The 19,787-nt window shown below is 45.3% G+C and overlaps 1 protein-coding gene across 3 annotated transcripts in view; it reads right to left on the reverse strand.

The window, feature by feature from the left end:
• The window catches only part of AXDND1 (axonemal dynein light chain domain containing 1), a 199,763-nt gene that overhangs the window by 164,177 nt on the left and 15,799 nt on the right, over positions 1 to 19,787 (reverse strand). For all 3 annotated transcript variants that reach the window (XM_073593064.1, XM_073593063.1, XM_073593065.1), the window contains exon 3: positions 6,592 to 6,692. In XM_073593064.1, coding sequence (XP_073449165.1) covers positions 6,592 to 6,692 — 101 coding nt within the window. The remainder of the gene's footprint in view (positions 1 to 6,591; positions 6,693 to 19,787) is intronic.

Here is a 19,787-nt window from a genome sequence, read left to right on the forward strand (position 1 = left end):
AATCTCCCAAACTAGACGCTGCCTTTTCACAGGTCTCTAGGCATACTGACCTGGCCTTTGAGGACATGGGGGCGCTTCCAGGTCCCATGGACAAAAGGATGGATTCACTCTTAAAAAATCCTGGGATTCCTCTTTGGGGAATCTCAAACCTGCCATGGCGTCCACAGTGGTGGCACGGAACATGGAATTTTGGTTGACACAAATTAAGGCACACATTGAGGCGGGAACATCTGAAGAAACAATCCTGTCATCCTTCCTGATGCTCCTGAAAGGAGTGGCTTATCTTGCGGATGCATCGGCAGAATCAGTGCATATGTCCGCAAGATCGGCTGCATTATCCAATTCAGCAAGGAGAGCCTTATGGCTTAAAACGTGGCAGGGAGATAACGCTTCAAAGGCCAAGCTCTGTGGAATCCCTCTCACAGGGGACTTGTTGTTTGGACCAGGCCTGGAGGCCGTCTTGGACGGGACGGCCGACAGGAAAAAGGCCTTTCCTTTTAAAAGGAAATTTACAGAGACTAAAAAAGTCTCGCCCTTGGAAAAAGGTTGACCCTCCAAAAACCGAACAGCAGAAGAAGGTTTGGGGACAAAAGGGCGTGGGGGGGCTATTTTTCGCCCTCCTGAACAGCCCAAGAAGTCAAAGTGACAGAACCACAGTGGGAGGGAGATTGGGGGGCTTCCTCCCACAGTGGGAGGTGATCACCTCCAGCCAGTTCGTATTGGGGGTTATAAGAAGAGGGTACCGGTTGGAGTTTGCAAAACCTCCACCTCTCAGACTCCTTGTCACCGAGCTGCCAAAATGCGCAGAAAGATCATCAGCTCTTCTTTCCTCCCTACAGGAGTTGGAGGAACAGGAGGTAGTGGTACGAGTTCCAAAGGGAGAGACAGGCAGAGGCTTCTATTCCCACATCTTTGTGGTCTGCAAACCATCGGGAAAATTCAGGCTCATCCTGAATCTGAAGCCTCTGAATGTCTCGATCACCTACAGAAGGTTCCGAATGGACTCAATATACTCGGTGGAAGCCCTGCTTCCTCTGAACTGTTTCATGGCATCGGTAGACTTGAAAGATGCCTACCTGCACATTCCCATTGCGTAAGGATACCAGAAGTTCCTCAGGTTGGCGGTAAATACCGGAGAGGGGGCAGTTCACTTTCAGTTCAGGGCCCTTCCCTTCGGGCTATCCTCTTCCCCCCGCATTTTCACCAAAGTAATGGTGGAAGTCCTGGCCTTTTTGCGACTCAGAGGCATCTCAGTAGTCGCATACCTGGACGACCTGCTCCTGTTTGCCTCTTCTCAGGAACAGTTGTCGCAGGACCTTCGGGTAACGAGACATCCTGGAAAACCTAGGATGGCTCTTGAACCTGGAGAAATCCAATTTAGTCCCATCTCAAAAAGTAATTTTTCTGGGCTACAGCTTGGACTCAACAGTGCAGAGAGTCTTCCTTCCCCTAGAAAAAATCCAGAAGGTAGACAGGGCAATGTTGTTACTCCAGGGCAGCCATCAGATATCGGTAAGAAGGGCTATGTCTGCCTTGGGATTACTGACTGCTTCGCTTCCAGCAGTGCAGTTGGCAGGATTGTATGTTCGTCCTTTGCAACTGTTCATCCTGAGGGTATGGGACCACAGTCAGGGGTCCTTGGACTTCCTGATAAAGGTGCCGAGTCAGGTCAAGAGATCACTCTGGTGGTGGAGAAAGGAGGCCAATCTGTCACAGGGTTTGGATTGGGTCCTACCAGTGTCCAGAAATGTCACCACCAATGCGAGTGGCACAGGTTGGGGTGCTCATTTAGATTCCCGGATGGCTCAGGGTATCTGGCTGAGAAGGGACGCAAGGAGGTCCTCAAACTGGAGGGAACTGAGGGCCATAGCTTTGGTTCTCAGAGCCTTTCAGAGGGAACTCCAGGGCCAGCACGTGCAGGTCCGATCGGACAACTCTACCGCAGTAGCATACATAAACAGGCAGGGGGGTACCAAGAGCAGATCCCTGTGGTTCCTGACAGAATCCATTCTCAAATGGGCCGAAACAAATGTCCTGTCCCTTTCGGCAGTACATTTGAAGGGAGAACAAAATCAGGTGGCGGACTTCCTCAGCAGGAAGACGCTGAGAGAAGGCGACTGGGTTTTGAACCAGGAGGTTTTCGAGGTGGTCTCTCTAAAGTGGGGAATGCCATGTGTAGACCTCTTCGCTTCGAGAGAAAACAGAAAAACGCCTCTTCTTCTCCCTGAACAAATGGGACGGGGCACTTGGAGTGGACGCTCTGGCACGACTCTGATTCTGATTGCACCTCATTGGCCCAGGAGGCCTTGGTTTTCCATCTTAATGAGCCTAGCGGTGGAACCGTCCTGGATCCTGCCAGTCCAGGAGAACCTTCTTTCTCAGGGGCCAGTCTGTTGTCCTAAGGTGGAGCGCTGGAACCTCGCAGCCTGGCTACTGAGGAGGAATTGCTGAGGGGCAGGGGGTTTTCGGATCGTTTAATTAAAACCCTCCTAAGTTGCAGGAAAAAGGAAACGCAAGTTATCTACCGGAAAGTGTGGAAGCGTTTTGATAGCTGGTGCTCAGAAAGTTCCTTTGATGTACGCAGCTCCGTAGTGGTATTAGAATTTCTTCAAGCAGGGGCGGACAAAGGGTTAGCCCTTAGCACCTTGAAAGGACAGGTATCCGCCTTGAGCGTTTTTCTGGAAAAGGCGGAGACCTGTTAGAGTTTTCCCCTTCCCGATATGGGATCTTTCTTTAGTGTTATAGGCCCTCACGGTGGAACCCTTTGAGCCGTTTGAGTCCTGTACGTTAAAATTGATCACCCTCAAAACGGTGTTTTTGGTGGCGATCACTACGGCAAGGAGAGTGAGTGAACTAGAGGCATTCTCTATTAGGACACCTTTTTTTTCAGGTGTTTCCGGACTGTGTGGTTTTTAGAACCGATCCGGCCTTTTTGCCAAAGGTGGCCTTGGGGTTCCATAGAGATTATTTTGCCTACCTTCTGTTCGAATCCTGTGAGGGAACAGGAACATATTTTTCATAAATTGGACGTTAGAAGGTGCGTCCTTCAGTACTTGGATATTACAAAACCGTTTAGGAAGTCTAATTCCTTTTTTGTATTATTTTCCAGGGCTAAGAAAGGTGTCAAAGCCTCTAGGCGTACAATAGCCAGATGGTTAAGGTCAGCCATTACTAAGGCTTACATAGTCAAGGGGTTAGACCCCCCGGAGGGTATTAAGGCCCATTCCACCAGGGCAATGGCAACTTCCCAGGCAGAGTGGGCTGGTGCGTCTCCAGAGCAGATCTGTAGGGCTGCAACGTGGTCCAGGTTTGACACATTCGTGAAGCACTACAGATTGGATCTTCTGTCTGCAAAGGACCAAGCTTTTGGTCGTAAGGTGCTGCAGGCAGTAGTCCCACCCTAAGGTAAGGTGCTCGCTTATCCTCTCTATGGTGCTGTCCTGAAAGACGGAATGGGGAAAAACTGAGTTACTTACCGGTAACATCCTTTTCCAGGAGTCTTTCAGGACAGCACAGATACCCACCCAATTTGTTGAACTTTACTTAAGAGTTCATCGCAGGAGAACGTCAGGTAAGATAGAGATTATTATGACGTGTTCTTTTGTCTCCCCAGCTGACCGGAGGTACTCTTGAAGAACTTAGGGGCTGGCGGGTCGGTGGGACTTAAATCCTGAAGTTTAAGGTAGTGTTTCCTGGGAAAGGAGGAGCCAAGGTCTCTCTATGGTGCTGTCCTGAAAGACTCCTGGAAAAGGATGTTACCGGTAAGTAACTCCGTTTTTTGATATATTTCACAGCAGGGCCCGTTCCTGTGCCAAACAAGAGTAACTGTGAAGGCTTACAGTGTTCTAGCGCCACCAAAAGCAAAGGCCCAATTTTTCTGCCCCTGTTTAACAGGGGCATGTAATTACTATTTTTGAAATAATGGTTAAGCAGGGCCAGTTCCTGTGCTCAACAAGAGTAACTGTGAGGGGTTAGAGTGTTCTGGCGCCACCAAAACCAAAGGCCACATTTTTCTGCCTCTGTTTAAGAGGGCCATGTAATTACAATTTTTGATATAATATTTCACAGCAGGGCCCGTTCCTACCCCCAACAAGAGTAACTGTGAGGGGTTACAGTGTTCTGGTACCACCATCACCTAAGGCCCAGTTTTTCTGCGAAGTATATAGGGCAGGCCGTATAGTGTATATATACTGCTGTTCAGAGTACATAGTGCCTGGGGGCCCCCACGCCATTTAAAAACAAAATTTTGGTGCGGGGTTCCCCTTAATATCCATACCAGACCTGAAGGGCCTGGTATGGATTTTGGTGAGACATCCACGCCATTTTTTTAAAAAGTATTTTTGGTATTATTATCTATATTGCCAGGATCCGATAATACATTACAGTTTTAACCGCTTGCCGACCAGCCGCCGCAGTTATACTGAGGCAACATGGCTTGGCTGCGCAAATCACCATCATGGTACATCGGTACCATAGACGGCCACTAGGGGGCGCGCGCGGAGCCGATGCGAGTGCCTGGCGGTCGCGATCACTGCCGGGCTCCCGCGATCGCTCGGGGCACATGGAGAACCGGGATCTGTGTGTGTGTGTGTAAACACACAGTTTCTGGTTCTCTGAGGGGAGAACAGACAGATCGTCTGTTCATACAGAGTGTAACGACACCCCGAGTATGAAAGGGGTTAAAGTCGTTTAGGACATTCCATACCCAAACACAAAGGCAGCTACCGAACACTCCAATCAGCCGAACAAGGAACCCATACAAATAATCCACCCCAAAAACGAGACACGGGTCTGTCTTCAGGGTCAAGCAGGAATCAACTCATTTATTATAACACATGGTCACAACAGATAAAATAACTCACTCGTTCCCCCCCCACCCTTGGAAACGAGGGCGGGTTAAACTGTCCAATGACAATAGATACACAGGTCAGGTCTGTTTAACGTCTCATCAGTACACAGTGTTAGCAGGGAGAGCTGTTGGAAGAATCCCCCCTCCCTCCAATGCAATACACATCCTGTGATCCAAGGCAGACAAACACAATAGAACATTGGTTTGCAGGAGACTGGCATTCAGTCCCCTCCAAAAGCCTCTTTTGTGGCTAGGTCTGGTACATCGGTACCATAGACGGCCACTAGGGGGCGCGCGCGGAGCCGATGCGAGTGCCTGGCGGTCGCGATCACTGCTGGGCTCCCGCGATCGCTCTGGGCACACAGAGAACCGGGATCTGTGTGTGTAAACACACAGTTTCCGGTTCTCTGAGGGGAGAACAGACAGATCGTCTGTTCATACAGAGTATGAACAGCGATCTGTAATCTCCCCTACACAGTCCCTTCCCCCTTTCAGTTAGAACACACACTAGGACACACTTAACTCCTTCACTGCCCCCTAGTGGTTAACCCCTTCACTGCCAGTGAAATTTTTACGTTAATCAATGCAATTTTATAGCACTGATCGCTGTAAAAATGCCAATGGTCCCAAAATTGTGTCAAAATTGTCCGACGTGTCTGCAATAATGTTGCAGTCCCGATAAAAATCGCAGATCGCCGCCATTAATAGTAAAAAAAAAAAAAAAAATTAATATTAAAAAAGCCATAAAATATCCCCCTATATTGTAGATGCTATAAGTTTTGCGCAAACCAAATCAATATAAGCTTATTGCAATTTTTTTTTTTTTTTTTTTTTTTTACCAAAAGTATGTAGAAGAATACATATTGGCCTAAACTGAGGAAAAAATGTTTTTTTTTAAATATACTTTTGGGGGATATTTATTATAGCAAAAAGTAAAAAATATATATTTTTTTTTTTCAAAATTGTCGCTCTTTTTTTTGTTTATAGCGCAAAAAATAAAAACCGAAGGAGGTGATCAAATACCACCAAAAGAAAGCTCTATTTGTGGGGAAAAAAGGACGTCAATTTTGTTTGGCAGCCACGTCGCACGACCGCTCAATTGTCAAATAAAGCGACGCAGTGCCGAATCGCAAAAAATGCTCTGGTCTTTGGCCAGCCAAATGGTCCGGGGCTGAAGAGTTTAAATGACATTTTTTCCTTTTAAAAATGTAATTTTGCTGTGGTACTGTTTTAAACATGGGAAAGATGTGCTACTTTACAGGCATACTAAGGACACCCCCCAGGCAGGATATATAAAGAAATATTTCATTTTTATTGTTTTACTTTAATCATTATTAAAATAACTGCTCCTGAAAAAACTGTCGTTTTTAAAACTTTTTTTTTTCATTGATACATGTCCCCTGGGGCAGGACGCGGGTCCCCAAACTCTTTTTAAGGCAATAACTTGCATATAAGCCTTTAAAATTAGAACTTTTGATTTTTCACGTTCGCGTCCCATAGACTTTAACGCTGTTCGCATACATTTTTTGCCTATTCGCATGTTCTGCTGCGAACCGAATCCGGGCGGGGTGGGGTGGGGTGTTTGGCTCATCCCTACAGGTAAGTATGACATGTTTGTTTTTTTTGAATGGCTTTAACCCTTTCTTTGGACAAAAGCCAGTTATGAAATATTCCCAGGACACAAGCATAAATGTCTACAGGGAATAGTTATTACAATGCCTACATAGAATTTTACAACTCACCTCCCAGCCCCTGTCATACAGACAGGTTGTTCAATCAGGTGTTTAAACTTGCTTCTGCGAAGAGGATGATGCCAAATCTGATCAGCAGTACGGAGGCCTACCTTGAAGTAAAAAAAAAAGAAAAAAATATTTTGTGGAATAATTTTCATGTTAGAAAAATACCATAATAGACATTATACTAACTAAAGCTATTAATGGCTGAAAAATAAATGGAAAGCATGGAGACTCATATTGGGAATGTATAGAACAGACCAGCAGCAGTATGTTTCCTGAAGCACAGAGGAGACTGGGAGAATGCTGCAAATACTTAAAAAATGCAAACTAGCTCTGGTAGTCGTGCAAATCAGTCCTTTAAGTATTTGTCCAGCCAAAGCTTTTTAAAATGCTTGCAGCTATAAAAGAGCACTGCACCATTGTAAAACTGACAGAGGTTCTAATACTAAATACTTTTTTTTTTTTTTTTTTTGGAAGTACACTTTAAGTGGGTTAAACACAGGCCTTTTTTTCAATGGGAACGCAGTTCTGGCACCTCCAGCACTGAATGTATGTAATGGCAAGGGGTGCTGGGGTGTGCTGGGAGGGTCCATGGCTGCTGGGGGATCTATTGATCCTGAAGAAGATCTATTTTTGCATGGCAGTCTATTGTTGCTGGGGAAGTCTATTACTGTAGCTGGTGGGGGATCTGTTGTTGCTGGGGGGAGGGGGCTTATATGCTGGGGGGTCAATTTGTGCTGGAAGAAATCTACTGTTAAGGGAGGAGTCTATTGTTGCTGGCTGCTGGGGGCTCTATTGTTGCTGGGGGCCTCTGTTTTTGCATGGCAGTCTTGTTGCTGGGAGGTCTATTGTTGCTGGGTATGGATCTATTGTTGCTGGTTGAGCTTAGGTTGCCGGGGGCCAGTTGTTGCTGGAAGGGATCTACTGTTGAGAGAGCAGTCTATTGTTGCTGGCTGCTGGGAAATCTGTTGTTGCTGCCAGGGTCTATTGTTGTTGGGAAGAAAGAAAAAGCTGCGCTATAAGGGGGACCGTACAATGGACATGAGTGAGTCCATCCACTGAGCTACGGTCCTCTGGTATTTCCACCTATATCAAGTGTTTTATTGCTGGTGCTGATCTGATGTCCGGATATCCATCTCAGTTTACAGGCTTGCTACCGCTTGCCCTCTGGTAAGCATGCATTTTGTACGGTGGAGGTTCACTATCACTGGTGTTTTTTTTTTATCTTCACATGGAAGGATCATCTTAACAATATTCACTTCACTGGACGATATTTCTCACAGGACTGTGTTTGTTGCTATCTCCTTCTCATTTCGGGAGTTGTTACTTTACTTCACATTTGGCTAGACTGTTATACTGTGCCTATCTAGGTATATATATCAATCTTATTGCGCAGCTTTTTCTTTCTTCCTATGCATTGTGTTTGTACGTATCATACAAATTGAGCTGCAGCTTGGTGTTTTCTATTTTGTTTAGTTTTAGCGTGGTATGAAATTACTTTTTTCTATTGTTGTTGGGTCTATTGTTGTTGGGGTCCTTGGTGCTGGGGGAGACTACTGTTGTTGGGAAGGGTCTATTGCTGCTGGCTGACTTTGTACCACAAAATTAAACTTGGTTCTGTATTCTCTAAAAGGGGTGGTACTGGGAGGTAGGTAGGGGGTGGAACAAGAAGTTATTTAGATGGGGGAGTCTCGGCATCTATTCTTTGAGAAAAAAGCCCTGGTTAACCCTCTGGACAGGCAGACAATTCCCCTGCACATACTACAGGGAACCATGCAGACTCTCAAAACCCATGGAGCATGAGCGATCCAGTCAAGGGACGATCTGACACCACCTTCCCCACAGTCTCCTGCCCTGGAGTGCAGGGAGGACCAGCCAAACTCCGACATGCCCCAAGCCCTTTACATGGCTAAGACAGCTCACATACTACACTCCCTCCCACCAGGGATGAACTGACAGCCTTTGAGAATCGGATTCCATCTACCTTTTAAAAGGGGGAGCTTGTGGAAGTACACCAAGACCTTCAGACTCTTTCAGAGAAAGTCTTCACACAGGCCTTGAACCACTCTTCATCTGAGCAGTGGGTTGCAAAAATAGAGAAACTACAAACTTCGAGCCATAAGATGGACAACCTGATGCAGATTCACAAAGGCTTCTATGAAAATCATAGCTGTAGCAACGACATTGCGCATGGGCACAGGAGGATGGGGGCACTCAATTTTTTTGTAATTATTAATTTTTTTTTTTAGCACTTTTATTGCTGTCACAAGGAATGTAAACATTTGTGACAGCAATAGGCATTTGACAGGTACTTTTTTTTTTTTTTTTTTTTTTTTTTTTTATAGAGAGAGGTCTGGGATCTATACGACCCCAAATCCATCTACTGCACTTAAAAGCATTCGAAACGCCAAGATCAGTATTTTTAAGTCCTTCTGATTTTTAAAAACTGGCGAAGATGGTTTCTGAGTAAACCAGAAGCAATGTCATGTCATTGCTTCCAGTTTACTGTAATGAACAGCCGTTTAAAGCTGATCCCGGCTGTGCTTGGCTGTCCACTAGCCAGCGGACATGCTGGCTAGTCACTCGGGTCCCCCCGGTGGGATGGGAGAGCCAGAGAGAGCCGCGGAAAGTGGTGGTGGGGGGGGGGGTTGTACTTTAAGACTTGATGCTAATAGTGAGATCCTCCTCACAAGGTCCCTGATTTTGTTTACTGTTAAGGTTCTGTTCTTATTTTGTGCTGAAAGTTCTAAATATTTAGGTATGTTATTATTGACCAATTCATAGCTCTATTTACATGCAGTCATTGTGCATCTCACAACACCCACCTGTGTTGTAGTCACTCTCACTTAGGTTGCGGAACTTATTTTGCGCCTCTTACCGGGCACTGTGAAGACCCGCTAGTGGCTAGTTAGCCTCTTTACTGTGTTTCCCCGAAAATAAGCCCGGGTCTTATATTAATTTTGGTAACAAAAGACACAGTAGGTCTTACCATGTTATGTGATGTCTTCTCTCACCCTCTCAGTCCCTGCCTGTCAGGAATCCCCAGTGTGAACCAAGTTTAAATCGTTGCAAAATCCTATAATCCACTCTATTACATTAGTATATAATTTACAATGTGTGTGTTTCTGTAATATAAATGTGCCAAATACCCTCGTTATAGCGCCGCTTTGTACTTCTGTGACCCACCGGAGCTCTCTTCCCCGCTCCGAGCACTGCATACCGTACTGAAGGTATTTGGCACAATTACCGTATTTATCGGCGTATAACACGCACCGGCGTATAACACGCACCCCAATTTAGGAGGGAATTGTAAGGAAAAAAAAACTTTTAGGAGGGAAGTTGAAGGAAAAAAAACTTACATTTAAATGCCCATCATTGCAGCCTTGTCAGTGCAGCCTTGTCAGTGCAGCCTTCCCCAATGCAGCCTTGCATCCTGTGATCCCTGCCATCCTGTCTTTCAAAATCGCCGACCGCGATTTGAAAATGGCGCCGAAATACACAGAGCCGGTCCTCGGCTCTTCTCGGCGGCTCTCGTTTACTTTCGGCTCCACTCATAGTCCCGAGCGTAGCTATCCGAACCTAGCCGAGTACACTCGGCTAGGTTCGGGCGGCGCTCGAGTGAAGACGAAAGTGGCCGAGAAGAGCCGAGGACCGGCACTGTGTATTTCGGCGCCGGCGGCGCCATTTTCAAATCGCGGTCGGCAATTTTGAAAATCTGACAGCTCCGGATCGCAGGGGATCGGCGTATAACACGCACCCGATTTTAAGGGGAAAAAAGTGCGTGTTATACGCCGATAAATACGGTATATTACAGAAACACACACATTGTATATTATACACTACTGAAATAGTGTATTATAGGATTTTGCAAGCATTTTAAACTAGGGCTTATTTTTGGGGTAGGGCTTATATTGCAGCTCTCCTGGAAAATAACACTAGGTCCTATTTTCGGGATAGCTCCTATTTTCAGGGAAACACGGTAGTTACATTACTTCCTCTTCTTCTATAGTCCCACCTCCCCAATATCTTTCCTACCCTCTCCCCCCCTGTAGACTTCCGTTTAGGTTCATCTTTCCCACGCCTCCTCAAATGCCTTTCTACCCTCTTTAATACCCCCCCTCACTCACCCCCCTCTATTTTTTTTTTTTTTCTCTCTTTTTCTATCTCTTTTTCCGCTTTTTCGCAGCTGAGAACGTGGATGACCTAAATTTTATCTCCCTAAATGCCAAGGGACTGAATTCATCTCATAAAAGGGAACTTCTCCTAAATGATCTAAATAGAATGAAAGCCCATGTCACGTACATCTAGGAAACAAACTTTAGAAATGACAGACCCCCTACCACGAGAGATTGACACTACCCCATAGCTTACCACTGTTGTAATAGCAAAGCCAAATCTAAAAGGAGTGTTCATTCCAAGCTCTAAACCAATTCTCTGGACTTTGACAGATATTTGTAGGGGAGACGATGGCAGATACCTTTTTTTTCCAAAAGGCACTTTAAGTGGAGCCAAGGTAACTCTCTCACTGGATCCCACCATTTATACGTTGGCTGGGACCATCTCAACTCAAAAGCATATTTTCAACATAATCCACAACATGCAACTGATTGATATCTGGAAATTACAACACCCCAAATCGAGAGATTACACTTTACCACTTTAACTACTATTACTACTTTAACTACTCTTCTCCCCCCCAAACAATACTCCTGCATTGACCTTTTTCTGATGCCCCATTGACACATCCCTCTTATGAAATGAACTGCAATAGGCAACATCACATGGTTCAACCATACCCCTAAATCCACAGGCGTACCTTACACCTGACACAGGACAGCATGGCACTGGTGCCTAAATGAAGGCATACAAGCCCACAGATTCTGGCAGACCTATTTAGAGAGGAGACTGTAACACCATTCTACTATAGGAGGCTCTTAAGCCTTACATTTGAGGTATCCTCATCAAACATGGCTCTGGATTTAAGCCAGCTTATCAAGAAGGGATGTGGCTAGTAACCGCCGACGTTACGTCGCTGTACACAATTATACCTAATATAAACTTACTTGAAAAATCTCCTTTCACCTTCTGATTGCTGCCTGCCTGCTGACTATCTGCTGACCACACAATTTCCTGCATGCTTTGCAGTTTCTCCCCTGCTTATTCCTCATTCATTTGCTTTACTTTCAATTTACAAGGGTTACATATCATATGGTACCTTGCTTTCTACAAGTAGTGATACCAGTACTGACTCTGCTTTCTGAAACTCCTCCTCTCAGCACCTCTGTTGTTCAGAAGGCAGGCTCACAGGGCATGGTGAATACATGTCAGAGGACTCAAGGAAGTAATAGAGTGGGATTCTTCATAAAGTTTACAAATTTTAAGATTGTTTAGAAAAATAGGAATAGACTAGAAATAACTAAAATCCCATGTGGAAATGAAGACAGATGATTATGGCTGAAGATATCAGCCATAACCCCGGTATTGTTTTTTACAGCCGGTAGCTGACTTTCTCGTGAAAGCGTTCAGAGCGGCTCATGCGTAGGGATGAGCCGAACACCTCCCGGTTTGGTTCGCATCAGAACATTTGAACCGACCGAAAGTTTGTGCGAACTTTCGAACTCCGTTAAAGTCTATGGGACTCGAACGTGAGAAATCAAAAGTGCGAATTTTAAAGGCCAATATGCAAGTTATTGTCCTAAAAAGGGTTTAGGGACCCGGTTCCTGCCCCAGGAGACATGTATCAATGCAAAAAAAAGTTTTAAAAACGGACGTTTTTTCGGGAGCAGTGATTTTAATGATGCTTAAAGTGAAAAAATAAAAGTGAAATATTCCTTTAAATATCATGCCTGGGGGGTGTCCATAGTATGCCTGTAAAGTGGCGCGTGTTTCCTGTATTTAGAACAGTCCCTGCTCAAAATGACATTTCTAAAGGAAAAAAAGTCATTTAAAACTGCTTGCGGCTTTAATGTCATGTCTGGTCCCGGCAATATGGATGAAAATCATTGATAACCCCCCCCCCAGCCCATTACCAGCCCCTTTGGGTCTTGTATGGATATTAAGGGGAACCCCGCACCCAAATAAAAAAAGGAAAGGCGTTGGGCCCCCAGGCCCTATATACTCTGAACAGCAGTATACAGGCGTACTGTAGGTTTGTTCTTAAGTAGAATCTGTTTGTAATTTTGAACTGGTACATTCTTTACGTGTAGCTCCAGCCAAAAAATCTATTTATAAGCTTTTTGGAAAACATAGGGAAGGATTATCACCTCTGTAACATTTGTTTTGCTGTCTGAGCACCTGTTCAGAAGATTTCACCTCACTTTCTGTCCCAATGACAATTGGATTTTGAAAATTTGGGGTTTTTAGTGAAACAAGGAACTCTTACAGGAGAGAATTTCCCTTCCTAGGGGTAGATTTCCACTTACTTCCTTTTATCTCCTTCCGTTTGCAAGTAGGTAAGTTGTAAGTTGGATGTTTGAAAGTAGGCTGTAAGCCCTCACAGTTACTCTTGGTGGGTGCAGGAACGGGCCCTGCTGTGAAATATTAGATCAAGAATTGTAATTACGTGCCCCTGTTAAACAGGGGCTGAAAAATTGGGCCGAAGGCACTGGTGCTGGTGCCACAACACTGCAACCCCTCACAGAAACTCTAGTTGGAGTGCAGGAATGAGCCCTGCTGCAAATTATTGCATCAAAAATTTTAATTACACGCTCCTGTTAAACAGGGGCAGAAAAATTGGGCCTTAGCCACTGGTGGCGGTGTCCAGAACCAAAAATGTTCTTACAAGCTATCAGCATGAACATTGGGGAGGAAGACGATTGTCACTCAGCATAACAGGATAGTCACTCAGCATCAGCATAGGCAGTCTTGAAGGGATCTCACATTTAAAAAAATATTCGGTTACATCAGCATCGGGTGCTTGGTAGCTGGTGGTGATCCAAGACGGATTCATTTTTATGAAGGTGAGCCGATCGACCGATTCGGTGGACAGGCGCACCCTGTGATCGGTTACAAAGCCTCCAGAAGCACTGAATGTGCGTTCCGAAAGAACGCTGGATGCAGGACAGGGCAGTAGCTCAATTGCATACTGTGCAAGCTCTGGCCAGTAACCCAGAGGATTTTCGGTGGGAAAGGTGTCCAAGTCTGATCTTGCCCCTAGGTATTCCTGCACTATGTGAATCAGATGCTGGCGATGGTTGCTGGAACTGATCATACCTTGGGGCTGCGGACTAAAAAATTGTCTGAATGCGTTGGTCAGACAGACACCTTCTCCACCGCTCCTTCTGTGACTGACTGAAGCCTCAGCAACACATTGTCCAGGAGGACCAGGAAATTGTAACCTCCCAGGCTCTGGAAACGCGTTGCACAAACCTTTCTGCAAGGCCTCCCGAAGATGTTTCATCCTCTGCGATGGCAAGATAAGATCGGTAACCTTACCCTTGTAACGTGGATCAAGGAGGGTTGCCAGCCAGTAATGATCCCTCTCCTTGATACCAAGAATACGAGGATCCTTCCGCAGGCTTTGCAGGATCAGGGAGGCCATGCAGCGTAGGTTTGCTGAGGCATTCAGTACAGAGTCCTCTGGGTCACTAAGGACGACATGATCCGCAGCCACCTCCACCCAGCCACGTATAAGTCCATGGGTTTCTTCGGACTGTAAATGATCCCTTGAAGACTGCTGCTGATCCTGAGTGCTAGGCCCCACCTCCATGCTGACACAATCCTCCTCCTCGTCCTCTTCCTGTGTGATCGGCGGGCACTCAGGAACACTGTCTGGATAAAGGGGGCCTTGAGAGGTAAGGAAGTCCTCCTCTTCCTCCTTCTGTTCTGCCTCAAGTGCCCTGTCCATTATTCCACGCAGCGTGTGCTCCAACAGGTGGACAAGAGGGACAGTGTCACTGATGCATGCACTGTCACTGCTCACCATCCTCGTGGCCTCCTCAAATGGTGACAGGACAGTGCATGCATCCCTGATCATGGCCTACTGGCGTGTGGGAAAAAAAACAAGCTCACCTGACCCTGTTCTGGTGCTATAGTCGCACAGGTACTCATTGATGGCCCTCTGCTGCGTGTCCAGCCGCTGCAGCATGGCCAACGTTGAGTTCCACCTGGTGGGCATGTCACAGATGAGGCGGTTCTTGGGCAAGTTAAATTCCTTTTGGAGGTCAGCCAGCCGAGCACTAGCATTATATGACCGGCGGAAATGCACACAATTTCCTGGCCTGCCTCAGGACATCCTGTAAGCCCGGGTACCTGCCCAAGAACCGCTGCACCACCAAGTTAAGGACGTGAGCCAAACAGGGCACATGGGTCAGTTGTCCCTGTCGGAGGGCGGAGAGGAGGTTGGTGCCATTGTCACAAACCACCATTCCTGCCTTAAGCTGGCGTGGCGTCAACCACCTCTGAGCCTGCCCCTGCAGAGCTGACGGAATCTCTGCCCCAGTGTGGCTCCTGTCCCCCAAGCACACCAGCTCAAGCACCGCATGGCATCTCGAATTTTGCGCGAACGGCCCATAATGTTTGTAATTAGATGAATGGTCGAATGGCCTTGAAGGACCGGAGAAACAACGTGACATCTCTTCTCTTCCTATTTGTTTGCCATGCCTGCACTGCGTCTGGCCTCGTTCCTCCATGCTGTGGTCTTCGCCCCTTCAGCTTCTGGGGGGGGAGATGCTTTCCGCTGACCCCTGCCTGGGATCAGCCTCTGAAGTCAATTATCTGCCAAGTGAGTATGGGATTATCAGTTCCAGCCTCATGCTCCTGTCCTATCATAACCCATACTTCATATATATTTTTACTTGTTACAGACCTCAGATATACACATCATCCCCTGAGGAAGCAAGTAGAGCTTGCGAAACGCGTTGGGTTAGAGATGTATTACGTATATCTGTACCTTAATACTTTGTGATATATCATTATGGCTATGTTTTCAGAGGACTATTATGTCATGTTGCTGTTCTTATGAATTTGTCATCTGTTCATGTTCTGTATTGGATGATATGTATACTATTCAAATAAACTTTGTCATTTTATCCCTATATATTTTGTTTACCTGGTGATCATAATGGACACCTCATTTAAAGTCCCACAGGCGATCTCCTGTTTCCTCATATATAGGGATGGAGGTGCTTCACGTCAGGGAGCAGTTTACAGACTTTCCTTTTTCATTTTAATCCAGGTGGAAAACACCTAAATGCCCTTGTCTGTTGCTGCTCCCAGATCCTTATGGTAAATACAATTTTTCACCACTAACCCACAACAGACATGGTTGTTTAACATTAACCCTGTTTTCTCTTGCAGACTTGACTCCTTTGCACTGCTCCCTCGATCTGGGAATGGCGGTCCCTCTTCCTCCGGGAGCTGCGATGCACAAATGGGGAGTTTTTCTCCCCTGCTGTCTCTGTCTCTCCATTCCCTGGAGAGGCGGAGCCACCAGTGCATCGGCGTCATGCCTCTTAGCCCAGTGGGAGACTTCCAGGCAGTGGGCGGGGATCGCAATTGCATCCCACGTCTTGGTGGGCGCATTGCGGGACCTCCCCCTCACAGCCAGCTGCATGATGCTAGGGCGGACGTCCGGGTATTTAGGCGGGGGTTTTGGCATGGCAAACTTTCCTTCCTTCTGGTTCCCTTCTCACACAGTCGAGAGGTTCAACTATACTGGTAGGCACTACTTTTGATACCTATATACGTTATTTCACCAGCATACTCTCTACATGCACACCATGGGTATTACTCCAACACACCTTCATCCACCAATTCTTTTTGTTTTTCTCCCCTTTTTTTTTCTACACCAGGTCACCCTTTTCACTCTGCAATATCCCTTCACCCTCTCACCATCTCTTCCCATGTTCTGCAGGACTTCTTTGTATTCTTTGTACCCAAGTAGACAACCTTATATACTTTTAGGACATTGTCACATTTAGAATCTTTTGTACCCAAGCATACAACCTTCATACTTTCAGGATATTGTTATATCAATAATCCTTTGTACCCTAATATACAACCTTATACTTTCAGTACATTGCTACATTAACTATCTCTGACCCACATACATATTTATACTCCTACATCTTATTACACAAGCACGCCTTGCAAGATTCATGGGTGATCTCTGGATCTACATTTCTCTTCCTAGTTCTTTGCCATGCCTGCCCTGCGTCTGGTCTTGGTCCTCCATGCTGTGGTCTTGTATGGGATTATCAGTTCCAGCCTCATGCTCCTGTCCTATCATAACCCATACTTCAATATATATTTTTACTTGTTACAGACCTCAGATATACACATCAGCCCCTGAGGAAGCGAGTAGAGCTCGTGAAACACGTCGGGTTAGAGGTGTATTACGTATATCTGTACCTTAATACTTTTGTGATATTATATTATTATGGCTATGTTGGGTTATCTTTTCAACTGTAAAATTTTATCCAGTACCGAAATAGTCCCAATCTCCAACTCTGGGGGTGCACGCGTGAATAGGCAGTAGCAGCAACTGCCTCCACGCCTCCACCCCTATATCCCCTTTATTATGGCTATGTTTTCAGAGGACTATTATGTCATGTTGCTGTTCTTATGAATCTGTTCATGTTCTGTATTGGATGATATGTATACTATTCAAATAAACTTTGTCATTTTATACCTATATATTTTGTTTATATTTTGATCATTATGGACACCTCCATTTAAAGTCCCACGGGCGATATCCTGTTTCCTGACATCACTTCGGGGCCAGGGTGGAAGTAAACAATTTTTTTTTTTTTTTTTTTTTTTTTTAAACAAAAGTTCAAAAATTTTTTTTGATCTGTTGCTTTTGAAGGTAAATAAGAGATTTGGGGTCTGTTTGACCCCAGATCTCTCCATAAAGAGTACCTGTCATCCTTATTTCTATTACAAGGGACGTGTACATTACTTGTAATAAGAATAAAAGTGATCAATATAAAAAATTAAAGGGACGGTGTTTGGCGCCAAGCGTGCGCAAATTTAAAATGTGAGGTATCTATTTACTCTGGGTAACATCATCTTTCATATTTTGTCTTTTTCAATTCATTAAAATTAATTTTTTCCAAAAAAATTGTGCTTGAACAACAGCTTGCAAATACAGTGCCATAAAAAATTATAACTGTTGCCATTTTTTCCCTAGGGTCCAAAAAATAAAATATATAATGTTTGGGGGTATTAATTAATTTTCTAGCTAAAAACACAGATTTAAATTTGTAATCAGAGTGCCAGAAAAGGCTTGGTCTTCAAGTGGTTTATTAAAAAAGAGATTGATTTTATTGTTTAGTACAGCCTTTCTCAACCTTATTTACATGGGGAAACCCTTGAGATAACTTTCCGAGCACAGGGAACCCATGCTAATATTACTACATCTACAGCTCACAGTAATGCCCCGTACACACGATCGGACATTGATCGGACATTCCGACAACTAAATCCTAGGATTTTTTCCGACGGATGTTGGCTCAAACTTGTTTTGCGTACACACGGTCGCACAAAGTTGTCGGAATTTCCGATCGCCAAGAACGCGGTGACGTGAACCACGTACGACGAGACTAGAAAAGGCCATTTCAGAACCAAGCGAGGCACCCTTTGGGCTCCTTTTGCTAATCTCGTGTTAGTAAAAGTTTGGTGAGAGACGATTTGAGCTTTTTCAGACTCGTGGCTTTCAGATCGTTTTCTGCCATTCAGTTTGTGCTTGTGGGTTTGTATCTGCTCTTCAGTGCGTGCAAGCAAGTTCCGCGTGACTTAGTCATTGTGTTCTTGTTCGTTCGTTACTGTTTTTCAGGACGCTCTTCACAGTCCTTGCTGTTCTTCAGTGCGTTCTGTTACTTCGTTCTGAGCAGCCGACCGTTTTCTAGCCATGTTGCGTATGCGTACTCCTCGTAGAGTTCGTGCTGTGCGGGGGCTTGGTGTTGGGGTCCTGACCTTGACATAAGTCCAGTCCATGAACAGGGTGGGGAGGAGTTCATGGACCAAGAATTGGTTGCTTCATATGCCTTTGCTCCATGAGATCCGTGAGAATAATCCTGATGATTTCAGGAACTTTCTCAGGATGACGGACCCCGTGTTTCACCATTTGTTGGCTTCGCTGACCCCTTATATTAGCAGGCAGGATACCTGCATGAGGCAAGCCATCACTCCGGAGCATAGGCTCGTCGCTACCCTGCGGTATTTGGCGACAGGGAGAAGTCTGCAGGACTCGAAGTTCTCGACAGGCATCTCCCCCCAGGCTCTGGGTATCATCATCCCAGAGACCTGTTCTGACATCATCCAGGTCCTGCAGAAGGAGTATATGAAGGTAAGATTTTTATCCTTTAATATCACATTTTATTGTATTGAATGTTTGATAATATCTTGTATTTCTTTCCTCATTCCCTAATTACTATGATTGTAATATGCTGTGAATGTCCCCTTTGTCCTCATGCCTGCTGGTTTTTTTAGGTAATTAATTTTGTAGGTCCTTCATACAGATTGTCCTTCACTAACCTCCTCAACATGGTCTACGGGCCCTATATTCACCTCATGTAGTCACTTAACAATGTATTTTATCAGCTCCATAGTAGTGCTTTACCCCAAACACCCCCTAAAATGTTTTGAAATGTAATCTGTGCTTTAAATTCAGGCAGAGTGCCTGAGGCTTTTTTTTGTGGTGTCCCCAAATCATTTTTAGTAACCCTCCCTCCCCCCAACTGCTAAGTCAGGTGATACCAATGCTCTATCTATCCTCAATCATCTATCTGCTGACTTTGCCAAACCCATACACACTATACCCATCTCTTTTGTGGTGAGATTTATGGATGAATTCCCCAAAGCATGTAGTGCAAGGGCCTGCCTGTATACTTTCCAATGGTAGTGTTTTAAACTTTTTAGATCCTATTATTATCTAGGTAATAGCAGAATGTCCAAATGAGCTCAAATGTGTACAGTGTGTATTTATATCTTTGTATTATGACACTTCTTACCTGTCCAGTGGGCTGCCAATAGTGTAACTAAGGAGGGGCTGTTCCAAGTAATACCCTGTATTTAGGCATTCAGCTCTCAATGAAGTGAAGAGGGTTACCTGTCCAAGATTTCCCCACCCCCCATAATGTTAGAAATGGCCCATGAGAGGGGGGAGGGGGAATCTGATAGGTGTACCTTTATACTTTGGTGTTGTTCAATTCCCCTTAATAAATGCTATCTGGAGGTTGCCCCAGAATGTTTGTGCCTAA

Source organism: Aquarana catesbeiana, linkage group LG07 (genome assembly GCF_042186555.1).
Source record: "Aquarana catesbeiana isolate 2022-GZ linkage group LG07, ASM4218655v1, whole genome shotgun sequence".
NCBI classification, from domain to species: domain Eukaryota; kingdom Metazoa; phylum Chordata; class Amphibia; order Anura; family Ranidae; genus Aquarana; species Aquarana catesbeiana.